Consider the following 16,733-nt stretch of genomic DNA (forward strand, 5'->3'; position numbering starts at 1 on the left):
TGACAGGGTTACATCTTTGAGTGATTAACTTCTATAATTTTCTTTACCATTTCAAATTTCGAGTATGAAATGTAGCAGATAAAAGTGTTTGTTGTGGAATGTTGCCATTTTCATTTGTCTAGTTTTAACCTTTTCTTGTGCTGTGAGTCATTTGATGACCTCAAATTTTGTGTAAGGCTATCAAACTAGATTTTTTTTTTTTCATTTTTTTTTAGTCTTGGGTGGGGGTTGCAAGTAGGTCTTAATATCAGCATTGGCAGAATTTGTTGAAATGTTATTGTTTTATTTCTCTTATTTAGGAGCAACATCTGAAGATGGTAAGAATTATACATTTTGTTAGTAACACAAATACCTCTACCTTAATATTTTCATTAATAGGAATTCAGTATTAAAAACTAAATAGGCTTAATTTCTTTGCACAACTATATAATTTGCCAGCTGTGATAGCTTCTATATTTTGTTTGGTTGTGTTAGTTACACATGTGGATTTTTTTCTTTAGTTCTTCATTTAGAGTTTGATTTGTATTTTGGATCATCTCATGCTAGAAAAAAACATGATTGCTTAACATGTTTAATAATATCTAGTATAAAATAAGTAAATAGTTTTTTTTTCAGTAGCATCATTAATGCTTTTCTTTATTTTTGTATTTTTGTTTTTAATTTATGCTAATTTATTTATACTTTGCGGGGAGCATGCTCCATTGCTTTATCATGGGAGTTTAAATGCATTTATTTAGTCTGCTTTTTAAATGTGTCTTTGATTTAGAATCAGTGGATAATTGCATATATGATTTGAATTTGGGATTATAAAAAACTTGCTAGATACACTAGTTTATTTTATTGAGCCAGTTTAAGAAAATAATTACTTCTTTTGAATTTGTAGAAAGGAAAAAAAATTCATTTTTTAATTTATATTGCCTAAAGGCTGTCTTATTAAATCTCTAATTTTGAAACACTTCTTTTTCTCCTAAGTTTTACACGGATGACCTTTTCTTGTGATCCAAAACCAAGTATATTTAACATTTTTAGTCTCATACATACTCTGATATATTTGAAATATTTCATATTTTTCATATCCATTGGAGTAATCTATAAAAAATGGTTTCTGGCACTGTAGCTTTGTAATTTAGAACAATAGTATCACAATACTTATCCTGATTTCTTTGTTATTTTGGATAAATTCTCCATTTCAAAAATAATAATTTTGTCTTTCTGTTTTACTTCTTAGTTGGGAGAACATTGTATCCTACTCTAAACAGATTCTGTAAAAGGGTGAAAGGCCTGAACTATGGGCTTATTAAGGGCCTTGAAGAATTGAGAGAATGCTAGACTCACCAACTAGACTTCTGGTTTTACTTCTGTTTTATTACTGGTTTTTAATCACTCTCTTAATCTTCTGTCACTCATTTCTTAATTTCGTAATTTCTCCCTACTCTTCATTTATTTTTTTCTAATTAATATAGCCATATCAGGCTAGCCAGTATAATAATTGCCTTACAAATTGTGCTGTTTAACTTGACAAGATTCTGAGCCCTTCTTGATGTTTGTTATTGGTTCTGATTTGATATGGTTGAGACTGCTTGAGAACACCATAGTCCTACTAGTAATATTTTTTTTTTACTAATGACCATTCACTTAGGTACTTTGAGAAACATTATTTCCTTTGGTTCAGAAGCTCTAGAAATAGATGTTTGTGGCTTGATTTTGTGGAGGGGGATGAATCAGTGGTAGAAGAGAAGGGAGTATCCTGAGAAAAGTGCCAACTCTTATGTGATAAATGTTTCCTCAAATTATTTTATAAATGAAATGGGCTGGGGGAAGAAAAATAGTAACTGTGTCCATATCTGTCTATAGTAACCTAGTGCTTGGCACAGGATGAAAATATGACACCATCTCTTCTTGCAAATCCCTTTAGAAGTATATTTTCAGTCAAAATAATTGTTTGAGTTTTTGTTTCTAATAAGATTAGGCTTATATTTAAACTATAGGCTGTATTTGAGAATAAACTAAATTTTATAGAAACTGAAATTTTAGAATTAGAACTGCCAATTAAGAAAATAAATTAACATGCTTATGATAATTATCTTAATTATGACTCTACTGAACTAATAATATCAAACTAAGAATGGAAATATTTTAGTTTGACCTTATTTTTACCCTTGAAAGAAAGTTAGCTTACGGTGCAACACATAAAAAGCAGTATGTATTCTAAAAATTTTAAGAGAAAAATAACCTGTCAGTGATGGTCACATTACTACAGAATTTAACAATACGTGAAAAGCATACCCAATTAGAAAATTATAGTGAGATTTTTTTCCCCTCATTACTATTACCATTATAGAAAAATCTCTTTAATTACCTAAATAATTTTATTCCTTAGGCCGGGTGAGAGCAAAGCTTTCAGCACCACTTGCTGGCATGGGAAATGCCAAGACAGATTCTCGAGGAAGAAGTCGAACAAAAATGGTGTCTCAGTCGCAGCGTACGTATTGCCTATGAGTTTTCCTGAATTTGTAATACACTAGGATAAGTGTGTTGCTTGTATATGACTGTATTAGGAGATTGACCACTGGATAAAGACAAAGCTAACTTCAAAAAGACAAGCCACATACTGAGTTCTTGTTCTGTACTTTAGGTTCATCATCACCTGACAAAAATGAAGGTATTTTTTTTTCAATGTTTTGGATCAGTTGTTGTGCATGTTTTGGAATTTTTTTGAGTGGGTGTTGTCTTGTCTCTGGTGTGTACTAGGGCTGCATCATTGATTTCTGCCACTTAGACAGAAAAAACTTCATCTGCTGTATAAAGTTTTGCATGGAGATATTTTAACACAAATCTCTTAGCATTAAGGTTTTCTCAGAAACTTGCAAATGTAGAAAATTGTGCTTTTTAGAGGCAAAATAATTGTGATAGCATCTAATCTGGTTGCATCTACCTAATGCTATTCAAGGACAGATATGTGTGTCTTCATCTCCTCCCCAAATCTTTTAGAATACAGTTAGCATTTTTGGCAGGTATATACTGATTCATAGTGAGGAAACATAAATTAAAATGACCAATTCTATTATATTCCTTATTGAATTTAAGATTTATATTTTTACTGTTTCATTGGAAGCTGAGTTCCTCATAAGCACAATTATTAAAAAGCACAATTTTGAGGTCTAGGTAAAATGTTGATTCATTTCTACATGTTCCAGAATAGTAACCCATACATTTATGGCATTATTAATTTAAGAGTTCATTTCTATTCTTTATCAGATTTTTCACTAGCACTTAGCTCTAAAAATAGGAATATTTTTCTAGGGAAGTAATTTGCAAGTTATTCTACATACTTGGCTATTTATTTAACTACCATCCACAGTTGTGTAGGTGATTTATCAAGATATAGATGTCCTATTTTTCTGTTTTTAATTTGATTCCTGAATCTTGGAATCAGGGAAAAGAGCTGGGCTTGGAGGGGGCCATGTAGTGATTACACAAGTCCTGCCAGCAGGTTCTCCTTTTCTCCTTTTTCCCGAGTCAAAAAGTCCAGGCAGAGAAGTGATGGGAATATTCAACAAGAGTCCTAAAAGTAAGGGAATGCTTTGTAAAATTGGTTTGCAAATTGAGGATTATTTATAAATAGGAAAAATGGCAAATGCTTTCTGGATAAGGGCTCTTTTTCCAACCAAATTAGAAATGGATCATATCACATTTTTCCCTGATCTTTTGTATTTTTAATTTTTTTCTGTATTTTTAGAATAATTTTTTTAATCCATCTTTAGCAGTTGTAGCATAGTTGCTTAGAGTCTTGCTACTCAAAATGTAGCATCGGCCTCACCTGGGGGCTAGTTAGAAATGCACAGTTTCATACTACTACAGATGTCCTGAATTCAGTCTTTTTAACAAGGATCACCAAGTGATTTGTGTATAATAAAGTCTCAGAAGTATTTGATTTAGATCATGGACTCCGGAGCCATCTTGCCCACTTGTGAATCATGGCTTTTCCACTTTAAGTTGCTGTGTTTCTGTATATTTTTCTATAAAATGAAGAGTATAATCCCAGAGGACTGTAGTAGGATTAAACGTTGTAGTATATTTCATATACTTTAAGACAAATAACAAATACCTGAGCCTTCAGCTGATAAAATTGTCCTCATTGTTATTGTTAACCTAATGTCAACTGAGTTTTAAACTCCTATTGTGTACTTTTGTACTGTTATGTTTATGGCCTTCAGGAAACAAATAAATAATGATAATGTTAGGAAATTTAAAGCATAAGGAAGAATAAAGATAGCAACCCAAAATTTATCCAGTATCTTAAGGATAAAATTAAATTTGATATGAGCTATTTTATTTAGTTCTTTCCTAAAGTAATTCCAAGACAGAACTTGTGACAAAGATTCAAAGTGCTTTGTGTATGGTTTTCTAAGATACTACCTAAGGACCTTCCTTTTAGGTATATTATAATTACTGATCACTTCAGTAAGATTTAGAATAACTTTTTTACATTTGGTTTTTCACTTTGAAACCCAATCTACAATACTTCAAATCCTCTCCTGAAGTATGGGAACATAATAATGATGGGTTTTTTAGGCCTCGTAGGATTTTAAGATCAGAAGACTTTCTCATTATAAAATCACTTAGGTTTTAAATCAGATTGAAGAGGTTTTTGTTTGCTTGCTTGCTTATTTATTTGAATGACTGTATATTCCATTCCAGATTCTTTTGAAAAAGGAAATTATGGCCCTATATGATTTGATGCAAGTTTCTTTACAACATATTTGCACAGAAATATTGCTGTGACCTCCGTCTTCACTTTGTTGTGAAGTAATTCATTAGAGTTTGCATGATCTTTCCAAATTTTTTTATTACCATTTAGGGAAAAAAAAATCCCTTGGGTCAAAGCAGGTGTGTTTTGATGACTAACCAAAATAAATAAAAGCATACCCAATGGAGAGACTTCCAGATTTATATTTACGTAAGGATGGTGTCTTGTTACTGTCGGTAGTGACTGGTTGTGTACAAATGGCTGTACAGCCTGTCAGAAACTTGGTCTCCTCACCCCCGCTCCCTGCTGTTTGTTGTTTTTTTTTCTGTGCATCTTAAAAAAAATTTTCTAGCTTTTTCATGTAAGCTTTCTTCAGCTGTAAGATGTAGTACTTTACCTGTAGTTTTAAATTAAATGTTTAAATAATAAAAATTAAACATTTAATTATTTAGATTATAGGCTATTAGTAGAAGAAAAGCTGAAGAATTTACACTTACTTTTGCAACTTCATTTCATCTGCTTTGTACATGAGTGTCTGATTTCAGCTGTAAAAGCTACTAAATATACTGCTTTTGTTACAGACATCTGGCTTAGGGATTTTTCTTTTAAAGTTTGCTTTTTTTGCTTCAGGGTTTTTTATTTTCTAAGAACTGACTAAAGCTTTCTTATTTCCATCTGCCATTCATTTTAAATCTGCTCCTTCCCTCTTCCTGGATTATAACCCTTACCCTAATTCTGCCTTTGCACTTGTTCAGGATCACAGTCTGCTAATACCATTGGTGGTAAGAATCTATAGACTCTGTGTGTGTTCATCTGTTGTTTGATCACCTATTTTCATTATTGAGAATGGGTTCTATTCAGCAGAAATTCTCAACATAAAATTATATCATGTGTAGCCATATTGGGGCAAAAAATGCTAATTATCTTTGGCCTGTCTTCATTTTATTACCAAAACCTTGAATTGTTGAAATTATCTAAGTTGATCTCACAGGCTTAGTCATTCAAAAGCAAAGGAGCTTTTGTAATGCCTTGAAAATACCTTGTAAAAAGTATAAAGTGGTAGTTTGAAAACTTTAGGTAGCATGAGAGAAATTAGGTATCCAGTTTTAAGTTTTGCAGATTATTTTCTAGTAGCATGCTATTAGATCATGTCCTGGGTAGATCATGTCCCTTTTCATCAACCATGTGGTTTTCTTATAAGTAATTAGCCTATGAGGTTCTTGGCTGAGGAAAGAACCTTGATATTTTCTCTAAGCACAAATAATTCCAACATGAGTCATAGGCATTTGACTGTTGGTAGGGGTTTGGAGTCAGTAGAGAAGAGAGGGTAATGATGAAAGCAAAATGAACACTGGCAATTTTATTTTCTAGGAGAGGGTATGAATGAATTTAAATTGAGAAAGTGTGAGCTTGCATAATTTTGTTGACTACAGTTAACCTAGGATAAATGGAGTGATTACTCTGCTTCTATACCGCATGTTTCTTCTCTGCTGAATAGACCTGCATTTCAAGGAATTCTCCAGTCTCCAACAGCACCTTTACCCCTTAAATTTATATTGTTTTTAACAGAATATCATATTGTATGTGTTCATTCAATTCATTATTTATACTTTTTATATTGTTGCAAGTGTCCCATAAAATATTCCATTGGCTTATCTTGCATTGTGAGTTTGTGGCATGTTGGGTGTTTGGATGTTTTGGTGTGTATGTTTAGTTTAGATACTGCATGGAGAAAATAGGTGCCTTGTGGGTATCCTTAAGGTTATAACTGAAAAAATCCGATTTGAAGATTCTTCACCTGAAACACCAAGAAACAATTGAAATGAGCCATCGCTTTAAAGTAGAGTTGAATAATTACCCTGCAATAATTTAGAATTCCTTCTACGTAAATTGCTAATTTCATTGGAATTACTGCTTTGTTTTATACAGTATTGCTGTAATCAGTGGAAGATAATTTTCATTTTGTGTGCTGGTAAAGTTTAGGAATTAAGCATGAATTTAAATTGTATTCAATAAGACCGTGCCAAGAGAGCTATAGTAATTGTCACAGATAAGCAGCCCATGCACCACAACCAGCTTACCTCCATTCATGTATCATCTGACCTACACAACATGATAAAAATGAGAAAATTTCAAAGTTTTCATGTTTTTAAAAACCCTAAAACCTAGCTGGTATTACCTCAAGACACAGCTGGCTGGAATTAAAAAGTCACCCCTCCCTGCCTTATACTCAGTGCTCCTCCTTCATTAACATCTGCTGCTTGACCACATTGACATTTGAGTCTTTAGTTTTTGTTCTATGGAAATGATTGGGTAAGATTACAAGGTGAGCAGTGACTAACCTTTTGGTTAAGAGAGGTGATGCCCAACAAAGGGGAAAAGTTGCTTTCATTTATTTAAGTGCAAGTTTAACTTTTCCCCTTTATAATGCTACCATTCAGAATGTAGAATTAAATTTTATCTTGTAGTTATCTAGTTTTTTTTCCATTCAATGCATACATAAAATGTTTTGATTGACAAGGAGCTCATTTCCTTAAAAGTTAACCCATGCAGCTTGCCATGTTTCTTAACTTTTTTTTTTTTTTTTTTTTAAACCCTTGCTGTAGTCTCTGAGATTTTGTCTGGCTGCCTCTGTCTTTTTCCCCTGACCATGTATTCTCTGCCTTCCAAGACTGAGAATCACCAGTTTGGAAAGGGTCTGACTTCTTTGACATTGCTTTTAGTTCTTTTCTGTCCTCATTAGCCCTGCATCCTAAGTGTGGCCACTCAAAATCCTTTTCTGTTTAAAGGCAAATTGCAAAGTGCACATAGAAGCAAGATAATTTTGTTATACGCATTCAGCGACATCTCAGAAGGCAAAATCTTTTAACGTGGAGAAAACTTTTATTATATTCTTTTTTTTTTTTTTAAGATTTTATTTATTTATTCATGAGAGACACAGGCAGAGGCAGAGACACAGGCAGAGGGAGAAGCAGACTTCATGACTCGGTCCCAGGAATCCAGGATCACACCCTGGGCTGAAGGCAGGCACTAAACTGCTGAGCCACCCAGGGATCCCAAAGTTTTTATTATATTCTTAACAAAATAATAGCAGTAATGGAATGGCTAATCTTTTTTCCTTGCAAATATATAAGCTTTCTAATACATAGCTATAGCCATGTGAAATGCATTGTCAGAGAAGTTATTTTTTGAAAATCTTTTATACTATTTATATTCTGAAACATACTATTAGTGTTGTCCTTATTAAACATAGCATCCTATACCCCCCAAAAGTGAAAATGGATTTTACATTATTTCTACTGTTTAGTCCTAGTATATATAGCATATTTTTTTTTTCCAGGTTGTGGTTATATATGTCTTCCTCAGTCCGTTTCCTTTGAACTTAAAATTTGCCATATTATCCCAGTTTTCTCAGATGTATTTCTTGAATTTTTATTCTTTCAACAAGTTCTCTTAGAGTTCACATCTTAACATTTGTATGTATGTTTGGTGTTCAGCTGGCAGCCGATCGGGGTCTCCAGGAAGAGTTCTGACCACAACAGCCCTCTCCACTGTGAGCTCTGGTGTTCAAAGAGTCTTGATTAATTCAGCCTCAGCACCGAAGAGAAGCAAGATACCTCGGAGTCAGGGCTGTAGCAGAGAGGCTAGTCCATCTAGACTGTCAGTGGGTAAGGTATTCTCTGTGAGACTTGGGACTTCTTCTTTCATATTTCAGGCTGGGATATTGGGTAGCATGACAGACATCAGTTGGACACTTAGAAGCTAGAAGAAAACAACTCAATTCAAGGAAAATTGAGATACAGATTATAAATTAGGTATCTTACCTGAAAAATATAATTCATTTATATTTTAATCCTTTTATTTGCAGCCTTTTTATGTTTGTAGAATACCATTTTACCCTTGTAATCTCATACAAATTAGAGGACTGTATTCAAATTTAACTATATTCCTGGTAATGCTTTATCAAAAGTAATTTCTTCTCAACCTTAGAAAGATTGATCAGTTTCTTTAAAAGAAAAATAAAATAGCATATCACAATTCAAATTCTGTCTTTTGTTTCCTCCCTTTCTGTGCTGCTGTTGCTTTGTTTTAGCTCGAAGTAGTCGTATTCCTCGACCAAGTGTGAGTCAAGGATGCAGCCGGGAAGCCAGTCGGGAGAGCAGCAGGGATACAAGTCCTGTTCGCTCTTTTCAGCCCCTTGGTAAGTACTTGGGCAGGTGTTGGGTGCATTTCTTTCCCCTCAGCATCTGATAACAACCTCAGCAGACTTGGAGTTTAGCTTTCTTCATTGACAGCCCATCTTTCCGGTCCTGATAGAAGAAAGAGTCAGAAGGAAATTACATGTTTGGGAAATTCCTTTGACATTTACTTGTTTTAAGTGAGCAAGTTAGATCTTGTATAAACAAATTGCCTCCATAATCAAGTAAATATCACACAGATTTGAACTACAGAATATTGAATTCAAGATTTATCTTAAAAGATAAATCTATACAATTTAAAGGTAACATTTAAATATTTACCCCTAAGTGAAGTATGGGCTATTTCATTTGATAAAATAAGTGCTGTTAGTTTTTTTTTCAGCAGAAATACTAACATTTCAACTTAGATATTTAACTTAGGTTATTAGGAAGAGTGCTGTGCTGCAAAATGCCATATGAACTACTAACTAAAATGGGGAAGATTAATATTTTTATAGTATTTTACAGTTCAATAGTTGTTTCCCATATATTAGCTTGTGTCATGTCACTGCTGTAAAACCTCTCTGTTCCTGATTATGTAAGCTATATTCTAACCTTGACTATAGGAGTATAGTTACCTAAATCGTAAAAATCTTAAATGTTTAAAACTTTTAGTATTTGAGAATAATCAGAGGCAGAGTTTTTTACATTGAAAATTTTTAGAATTTCTGCATGCTTCTTCAACTTTTTAACTAGTATGTACACACCTAAAACTATTTCCAGTTTTTTTCTTTTAATTCTATAAAATGTAGTACTTGGAGAATTTCTCCTTGGACTTTGTGTACATACCTAAAACTATTTCCAGTTTTTTTCTTTTAATTCTATAAAATGTAGTACTTGGAGAATTTCTCCTTGGACTTTGTGACATTTAAGTAGAACATAGTTCTATTCATTGTCTATTAGAGTTATTATTTCCTCCAATAGACATGTTAGTATAGAATATCTAGAGATTAGTTTCTTGTTCCTGGGCCATTTGGTTCAAATAAATCACTAGACTGCCCTGTATAGACCTAGGAAACCCCATTGAGCTAGCGACACCGACAGGGATATCCTCAGCCGTTGTTGTTCCTGTTCCAGTCCCAGGTCCCAGAGTTCCCTTTCAGTACTTTGCAAGAGATGTTTTTAGTTTATATACAATAATCATACACAATATTTTAGTTCATATATGTATAGACTATATGCATACACATAAACATACATGTAGGTGTACATGGTATATCTCCATGTATATGTGTTTTAAAAATGAAATAAATCCTACATTTGTATAAAGCATGTCATCTTGAAGGATTGAAGGAAGGTGGAGTATGTGGTAGTTTAAAAGCATACGTTCTAGGGTCAGATGGCCTGGGTCCTGTAACTTCTGTACCTGAGTTTCCTCATCTATAAAACTAGGATAATAATAGTACGTACTTGTTAGGATTGTTTGTGAAGAAGCTATAATGAGAGAATCATGAAACAAATCCCCCGCAGTGGGCACATAGTGAACGCTTGGTCATTATAATCATCGTCCAGGCCACCACTACTGCTTCTCCACCTTTCCCCTGAAGCTCTAACTGCTTGCCTAGAAGTAGTTTTCTTCTACTTTAGTGGCAAGGGTCTTAGGTATTTTTAGTGGTATAATATCTGCATCTGTGTAATGATAATGCTGCTGAATTGTTTAAAAAAAAAAAAAAGAGATATCAAGAGGAGACCAAAATGTTTTTCTGTACCTTTTAAACATGTGCAGTAGTCAGAGATTAATGAAATTTATAATCAGCTATTAATCGCTTAAAAAACATTGTTAATATGCCTGTTTTTAAAGAGAGAAATAGTGGCTAGCCATTCATTTTCTAGATTCATCTCAAAGCCTCCTTTTGATAATTTAAATCACTTAAATTTTTATTATTAAGGGAAGCTGTTTTCCTGATTCTAATGAAACATTCTACTATAGTTAAAGAAGATTATATCTTTTAATCATATAGTTTTAGAAGAATTGATTTTTATAGTCATTTTATTCATATATGGATACTGCATAATAAAGGTTGCAGATTAGCCCTGTTTATTACACAGGGGTAAGGGCGGGGTAGCATTCTCGAAGATCGGCTTATCCTTTCCACTCTCATTGTTTGCTGTGTTTGCCTGCATCCTGCTATCCTTAATGTGTTTATTTGGTGAATTCTTTTTTTACCTGACTTGACTATCACCATTCAGCAGATGAGCCCCAAAGTTTGCCATGCCCTCAGTTGTTGTACAAGGCCAATGTACTTGTGAAATAGCACAAGTACAGTGCTCTTTCTAAAGCATCAGAAAAAAAGCAGAGCTGAGCAAAGCCGAACTTCTCTGGATCTTGTACCCTACTTTATGTTTATTTCTGGAGGCAGGTTTCAAAAAATACTCTTGTGTTATTACAAGCATGTGAGTGGTACCTCTTACCTCTTACCTGGATTGGTTCCAGAAAATTTTTTTTAAAATTTTCATTCATTAGGCATTTCCATATTGGTTCTACTCTCAACCATTTCAAAACTTATTTCTGCCAGGTAAAATTAAAACTATATATCAGTATTTTTATTCACAATACCAGTCACCTTTCAGGATTAATTAAACCTTTTGTGTAGTATTCTTTCTGTTTAACCCTTTCAATCTTTTTGATCTTTTTTTTGCATTCATTAAGGTCGTGTAATAAAAGTATTTTAACTGTTCTAATTAATATATCTAAATAAGAGTAATCTATTTCATTAAATATTAAAATGAGTCTTTCCTAGCTTATTTGTTTCGGTATATAAGAAGAAAACTGACTTTGTGGTGTTAGGAAAATCAGGATTTTAAGATACAAAATTTGAGATACTCTAAAATTAGATTCAGAGAGACATGTCATAAATGGAGACGTCACATTTCTAGGTCTTGATTAGATTATTAATGCTCCCTTTTTTGTGTTCAAATGTTCTTTGATATTTAAAGAACCTTTTACTGAATGCAGAACTTACTTACATTCTATGAACCATTATAGAAAATGTTTAGGTTAATGTAAATGAGATATATTATCTTTTGAACAATGTGAAGATGGTACATATACTGTTTAAGAGCAAAGACCATGAAAGAGGACAGATACTTAGGTGTTTAACTTACTAATTTATGGCTTTGATCACATTAATTAACTTCTCTCTATGCTTGAATTTACCCACCTATAACTGGAATAGTAATACCTGCCTCATTGGGTTCAAGGTTAAAGGAGATAGGATTATTATTGATTACTAATTACCATAGTGGTTTTTTTTTTTTAACTACAATGTTCATTTTTTTGTTTCATGCTTGTATTTTTGACATTTCCTTCCATTTGAATACTTGCTTTTTTTGTCTCCTGTGGGCTTATGTCTGTCCCTTAGGTGTAAGATCTTTTGTGTGTCAAGGATGATATTACAGTGCTAGTGTTCAGTTGCCTTACTGGCAGTATTCTGATCCTTAACTATTACTAGTAATACCAGTGTTGACTAACTCTCCTTTGCCTGACTATAGTGCTGCCACTATTCCTTGTTTCTGTGGTAATAGATGAGGTTTGTATGGTCCTGTTATTCCAGCCTCCAGACACCATTCCAGATCTACTGGTGCCCTCTACGCCCCCGATGTATACGGGGCCTCAGGTGAAGGATGAGTACATTTTCACTATCATCTGTACATTCATCTCAGATTTTTGTCCTTTTCAGTTTTCATTGAATTGTATATTCATGTTTTTAATTTGTTGGATAATAAGTCATTTGTAATTTTTTTTAATTTTCTCCCAAGTAACTTTATCCCCTTACACTACCTTATTTGGGCATTTTTCCTCACTGGCAGATGACATTTTTTGTATGTATGTAATCTAAGTTATGTCATTTTTAAACATGGAATTGTTTTATGTTCTCAATTATGTACTTCATCTTTGTACATGTTTTGGGGAAAAAAAAAAAAACCAAAATGGTGGATGAAGTGTTTTAATTGTAAATTATGGTGTAGAAAGTAGTTGAGGGGGAGAATCCAACTCTAGTTTGTCTTTACATACCTCAGAATGTTGGGCACACAGTAGGTGCTTAACAAATATCAAATGACATGTCTTGGTTATAGACTGAAATCAACCTGTCTTGATGGAGAAGAAATAATAATTGGAAGGTTTTTTTCCCTTGTTAAACTAGTGTGGCTTTATTGAGGTCCCTAATCATTATTGGTTTGAGGTTTGATCTTTGTTCGGACTACTCTGTGGCTCACCTGTATGGATGAGATTTGCCTGATTGATAGAGCTGGATTAATCACAAGGGCTATAGATTCACAAGCCCTTAGCCAGCCATTCTTTCTTCTATCTTTTGGTCATAAATGTATCATAGCTACTATTCTTTAAATTAATTTTCCACACACTTGTCAGTAATTTTAATTGCCTTTACCATTTTTGTTTTTGTTTTTGTTTTTTAACCAAAAACCAAATGTACACAGAAAATACAGAATTGCTTTTAAAATGCTTTGCTCCATTGGTTTTTTTTTTTTTTTCTCCCCTTAAGGATCTTAAAATTTCCAATGTGATGCTGTTATATTTATGACTCTCTCAAAGCTGTTTTCCTCCCTCTGATGAATTAGGTCCTGGGTTTGGGATCAGCCAGTCAAGCCGTCTGTCATCTTCTGTCAGTGCCATGCGAGTCCTGAACACAGGTTCTGATGTGGAGGAGGCTGTAGCAGATGCCTTGGTACTCTTCTCCATTTCCTTATTATTAGATGTTCCAATTATGAAACTAAAGTATGGGTAAGCCAGCCCACCAGTGTGGCAAAGGACATGGGAAAATGCTTGTGGATTATCTAGGAAGATCACATGTGGGTAATGTAAAAAGCAGAGCAGTATAATCAATTCTTGATCTTTAGAATATTTCTTGGAAAAAAAAATAATAAAAAAATAAAATAAAATATTTCTTGGCCAGAAATTTAAGCCAAGGCCAAAAGTAATTGATGGCATGTCAAGAAAATAAATACTGAGGTCATAAATATGATGGTGTGTTTTATGCACTGCAGTACTCTGAGAATAAGGGTATATTAGTACATAAATATTTATTCTACAAGCATATATCTCAGAGCTTGCTTAACTTTGAGTATTTAGAGACTGTTTTAGTCTGGGATAGGATTTTGTTTAGTCTTACTTATGTTTTCTGAGCTAAGAGAAAGTATAACTTCAAGATGTGATAATTAAGATATCTTCCTGGCTCTTTATACTTGACACAATAGATCGTGAGGTTTAAAAACGTTATCTCCAGATCCATGATAGTTTGTCAGAAGAGTGCTGCACATGTATCACTGTTGTTTTTCTCACTTAAAATTTTGAAGGAAGTGTCATTTAAACAGCGACTGGAATTGGCTTTTGCCAATTTCCCAAGTCAATTCAGTATGACACTTTCTCTTTCAAATTATATTAATCCAATGTTTGGGAAGCATTTACTCACTTTCTTACAAAGAACTTATAAAAAGCCTCATCTTTGTTTTGAAATTAAAAATACATTATGTTTTTTAAGACTTTATATCACATCTTAACCAGTGTTGATATGATACAATTTATGCCGTATATATTTGAAAAATAAGTTTTGAAAAAGTCATTGGTCACAGCTGTAATATGATAAATGTAATAACATATGTAGTTCTGCTCTAGCAGTCTATATGCACTGAATTTTTCCCTTTACCTCAGCCATTTGGTTAATTTTTTTTACAAATAATACAACTAAGTAGGAACTTTGTTCTCTTGAGCATGGAGATAGAGTGATCACCTCTTGTTCTGATGATCTGACATCAGTCAAATGCTTTTAATTTACTCTTTTCATCACTATTTCTCAAATCATGTTTTCTAGTTTCTTTTTAAATGGAAGATTTATCGGTTAAATTATGCTCACATAAATTTTATGAAGTGAATGGGTTATTCTTGAACTACTATAATAAATGCTAAGTTAAGATGTATTTGAATTATATAAGGAATATTTAACGACCACCACCAGGGCTAAAAGTTGAATCCCAATAATTTGATTCTGTCTACTTCTATTATTTGCATAGCATAAATATTCCAATTATAACTATTAATTTCTAGGAAAAAACTCTCCAACTATTAAGCTTAATTTGCACCTTGGGAAAATCACAGAAACAAAGTTAACTTTGGAAATGACAAAAGGATTGAAATAGAAAATTTGAGGGGCATCTTAGTGGCTCAGTTGGTTCAGCATCCAACTCTTGACCTCAGCTCAGGTCTTGATCTCAAGAGTTGTAAATTCAGTCCCTGTGTTGGGCTCCACACTGGGCATGGAACCTATTTAAAAAAGAAAAGAAAAGAAAAGAAAATTTGAGTTTCTTTAGGAAAACTGGTTACAGGAATATTTTTGTAGCTCAGGACTACAGGTATTGGCAAGATTAAAGATCTAATCTGCTGATAAGCAGTTCTCATGTATCTATAAAAAAATTTAATGTTTCTGATTTTGGGCATTGTTTATACCTACTTCATTGTGCTGTTTAGCAAAATGTTCTTCATTATTTTCAATTTTCTCTTTAAAAATTTACTGCTCTCAGCTCTTAGGAGACATACGGACCAAGGTATAGACATTGCTGTTTTCTGACATCTTATGATACTGTAACTTTTTTCTCTTGCTTCATCAATTTAACAGATGATAGTCTCTAGAAAATATTCAAGTAAAAGTAGCTCAAGTGAAAGTAGCTTACTAGTTTCAAGAATCTCATTCTTTAATACATCCATTTTTCTGTATATATGATTATCAATAGGGAAATGCCACTTGAACAAACTGTCCTGTAGGGGTTCTTGTCCTTCCAGCTCGACTACTCCATACAAATGAAATGTTATCAGTCACACTGATGTCTATAACAAAACTGATTCTGGGCGGAAAAAAAAAACAAACCTGATTCTGGAGAACACAAGAAATACCACATTAGCACTTTCTAAATTAAGTTGGTATCTCTAAGTCAGTGAAAGACATTTATTTAGTAATGGAAATGTCTTTATAAAGCTATTTTGACTTAAATTCAGGTTGATTTTTGTTTTTAGATTTTAGACTTCGGAGAATTTGTAGCCACTGGAATGGTTTTAAATTATTGTACTTATTAACATGTTTCATAGAAATGTCTTCACTGCTCATCAGCCTAAAATCAAATATTAGATTACATAAAGATGTATTTCCAGTTCTTCCAAAGAAATCACAAAATAAGCTATTTACCCTCTCTCATAATTTTTGTTATGCAAGGTATAATTGGCAGTTACCTATATTTAAATAATAAGCTTCAGATGTAAAGAAATCAAAGGAATCTAAATAGGCTTTCTTGCATTTATTGAAATAGACACATTGGGAAAAACTTGGGGGGCCCTCAAGAAGCTTGCCTCCTAAAAATAATAGTAAGCCAAACAGGTTCTCCTCATTTTTTGTCTGTTTTTCACTTCTCTAGGAAACATAGGGTTGGGTACAAAGGAAGAAAGTGTGCCAAGAGAAGTGGTAGCAGACGTAAAAGGAAGATTAGAGAAAAGAGAAGGTAGACAGGAAAAAATTGAGATCATACAGGAAAAAAAGTGTTTAATCCATTCTCATCCTTTAAAAAAGTAATACTCTTCTCACCAACTCAGATTTCCAGTAGTTTCTATTCATTTATACTCTAGTAGTTCTTGGTTTCCATGAAAAGGAAAAAGAAGAGGGAAAAAAACATAATTTGAGCACTTCCCACTTTAATATCCGTACTCTCATATAGTTTTGTTTCTTCTATATCCCATAGTT

At 33.2% G+C, this 16,733-nt stretch overlaps 1 protein-coding gene across 38 annotated transcripts in view; it reads left to right on the plus strand.

The window, feature by feature from the left end:
• CLASP2 (cytoplasmic linker associated protein 2) overlaps window positions 1-16,733 on the plus strand; it is a 177,853-nt gene that overhangs the window by 107,571 nt on the left and 53,549 nt on the right. For 7 of the 38 annotated variants that reach the window (XM_038570274.1, XM_038570273.1, XM_038570276.1 and 4 more), the window contains 9 exons: window positions 300-317; window positions 2,381-2,482; window positions 2,636-2,662; window positions 5,506-5,532; window positions 8,248-8,418; window positions 8,844-8,951; window positions 12,543-12,605; window positions 13,570-13,676; window positions 15,526-15,549. In XM_038570274.1, the coding sequence (XP_038426202.1) occupies window positions 300-317; window positions 2,381-2,482; window positions 2,636-2,662; window positions 5,506-5,532; window positions 8,248-8,418; window positions 8,844-8,951; window positions 12,543-12,605; window positions 13,570-13,676; window positions 15,526-15,549 (647 nt within the window). The remainder of the gene's footprint in view (window positions 1-299; window positions 318-2,380; window positions 2,483-2,635; window positions 2,663-5,505; window positions 5,533-8,247; window positions 8,419-8,843; window positions 8,952-12,542; window positions 12,606-13,569; window positions 13,677-15,525; window positions 15,550-16,733) is intronic. The other 31 variants (XM_038570296.1, XM_038570294.1, XM_038570307.1 and 28 more) reach the window with 13 other exon arrangements.

This window comes from Canis lupus, chromosome 23 (assembly GCF_011100685.1).
Source record: "Canis lupus familiaris isolate Mischka breed German Shepherd chromosome 23, alternate assembly UU_Cfam_GSD_1.0, whole genome shotgun sequence".
NCBI lineage: Eukaryota > Metazoa > Chordata > Mammalia > Carnivora > Canidae > Canis > Canis lupus.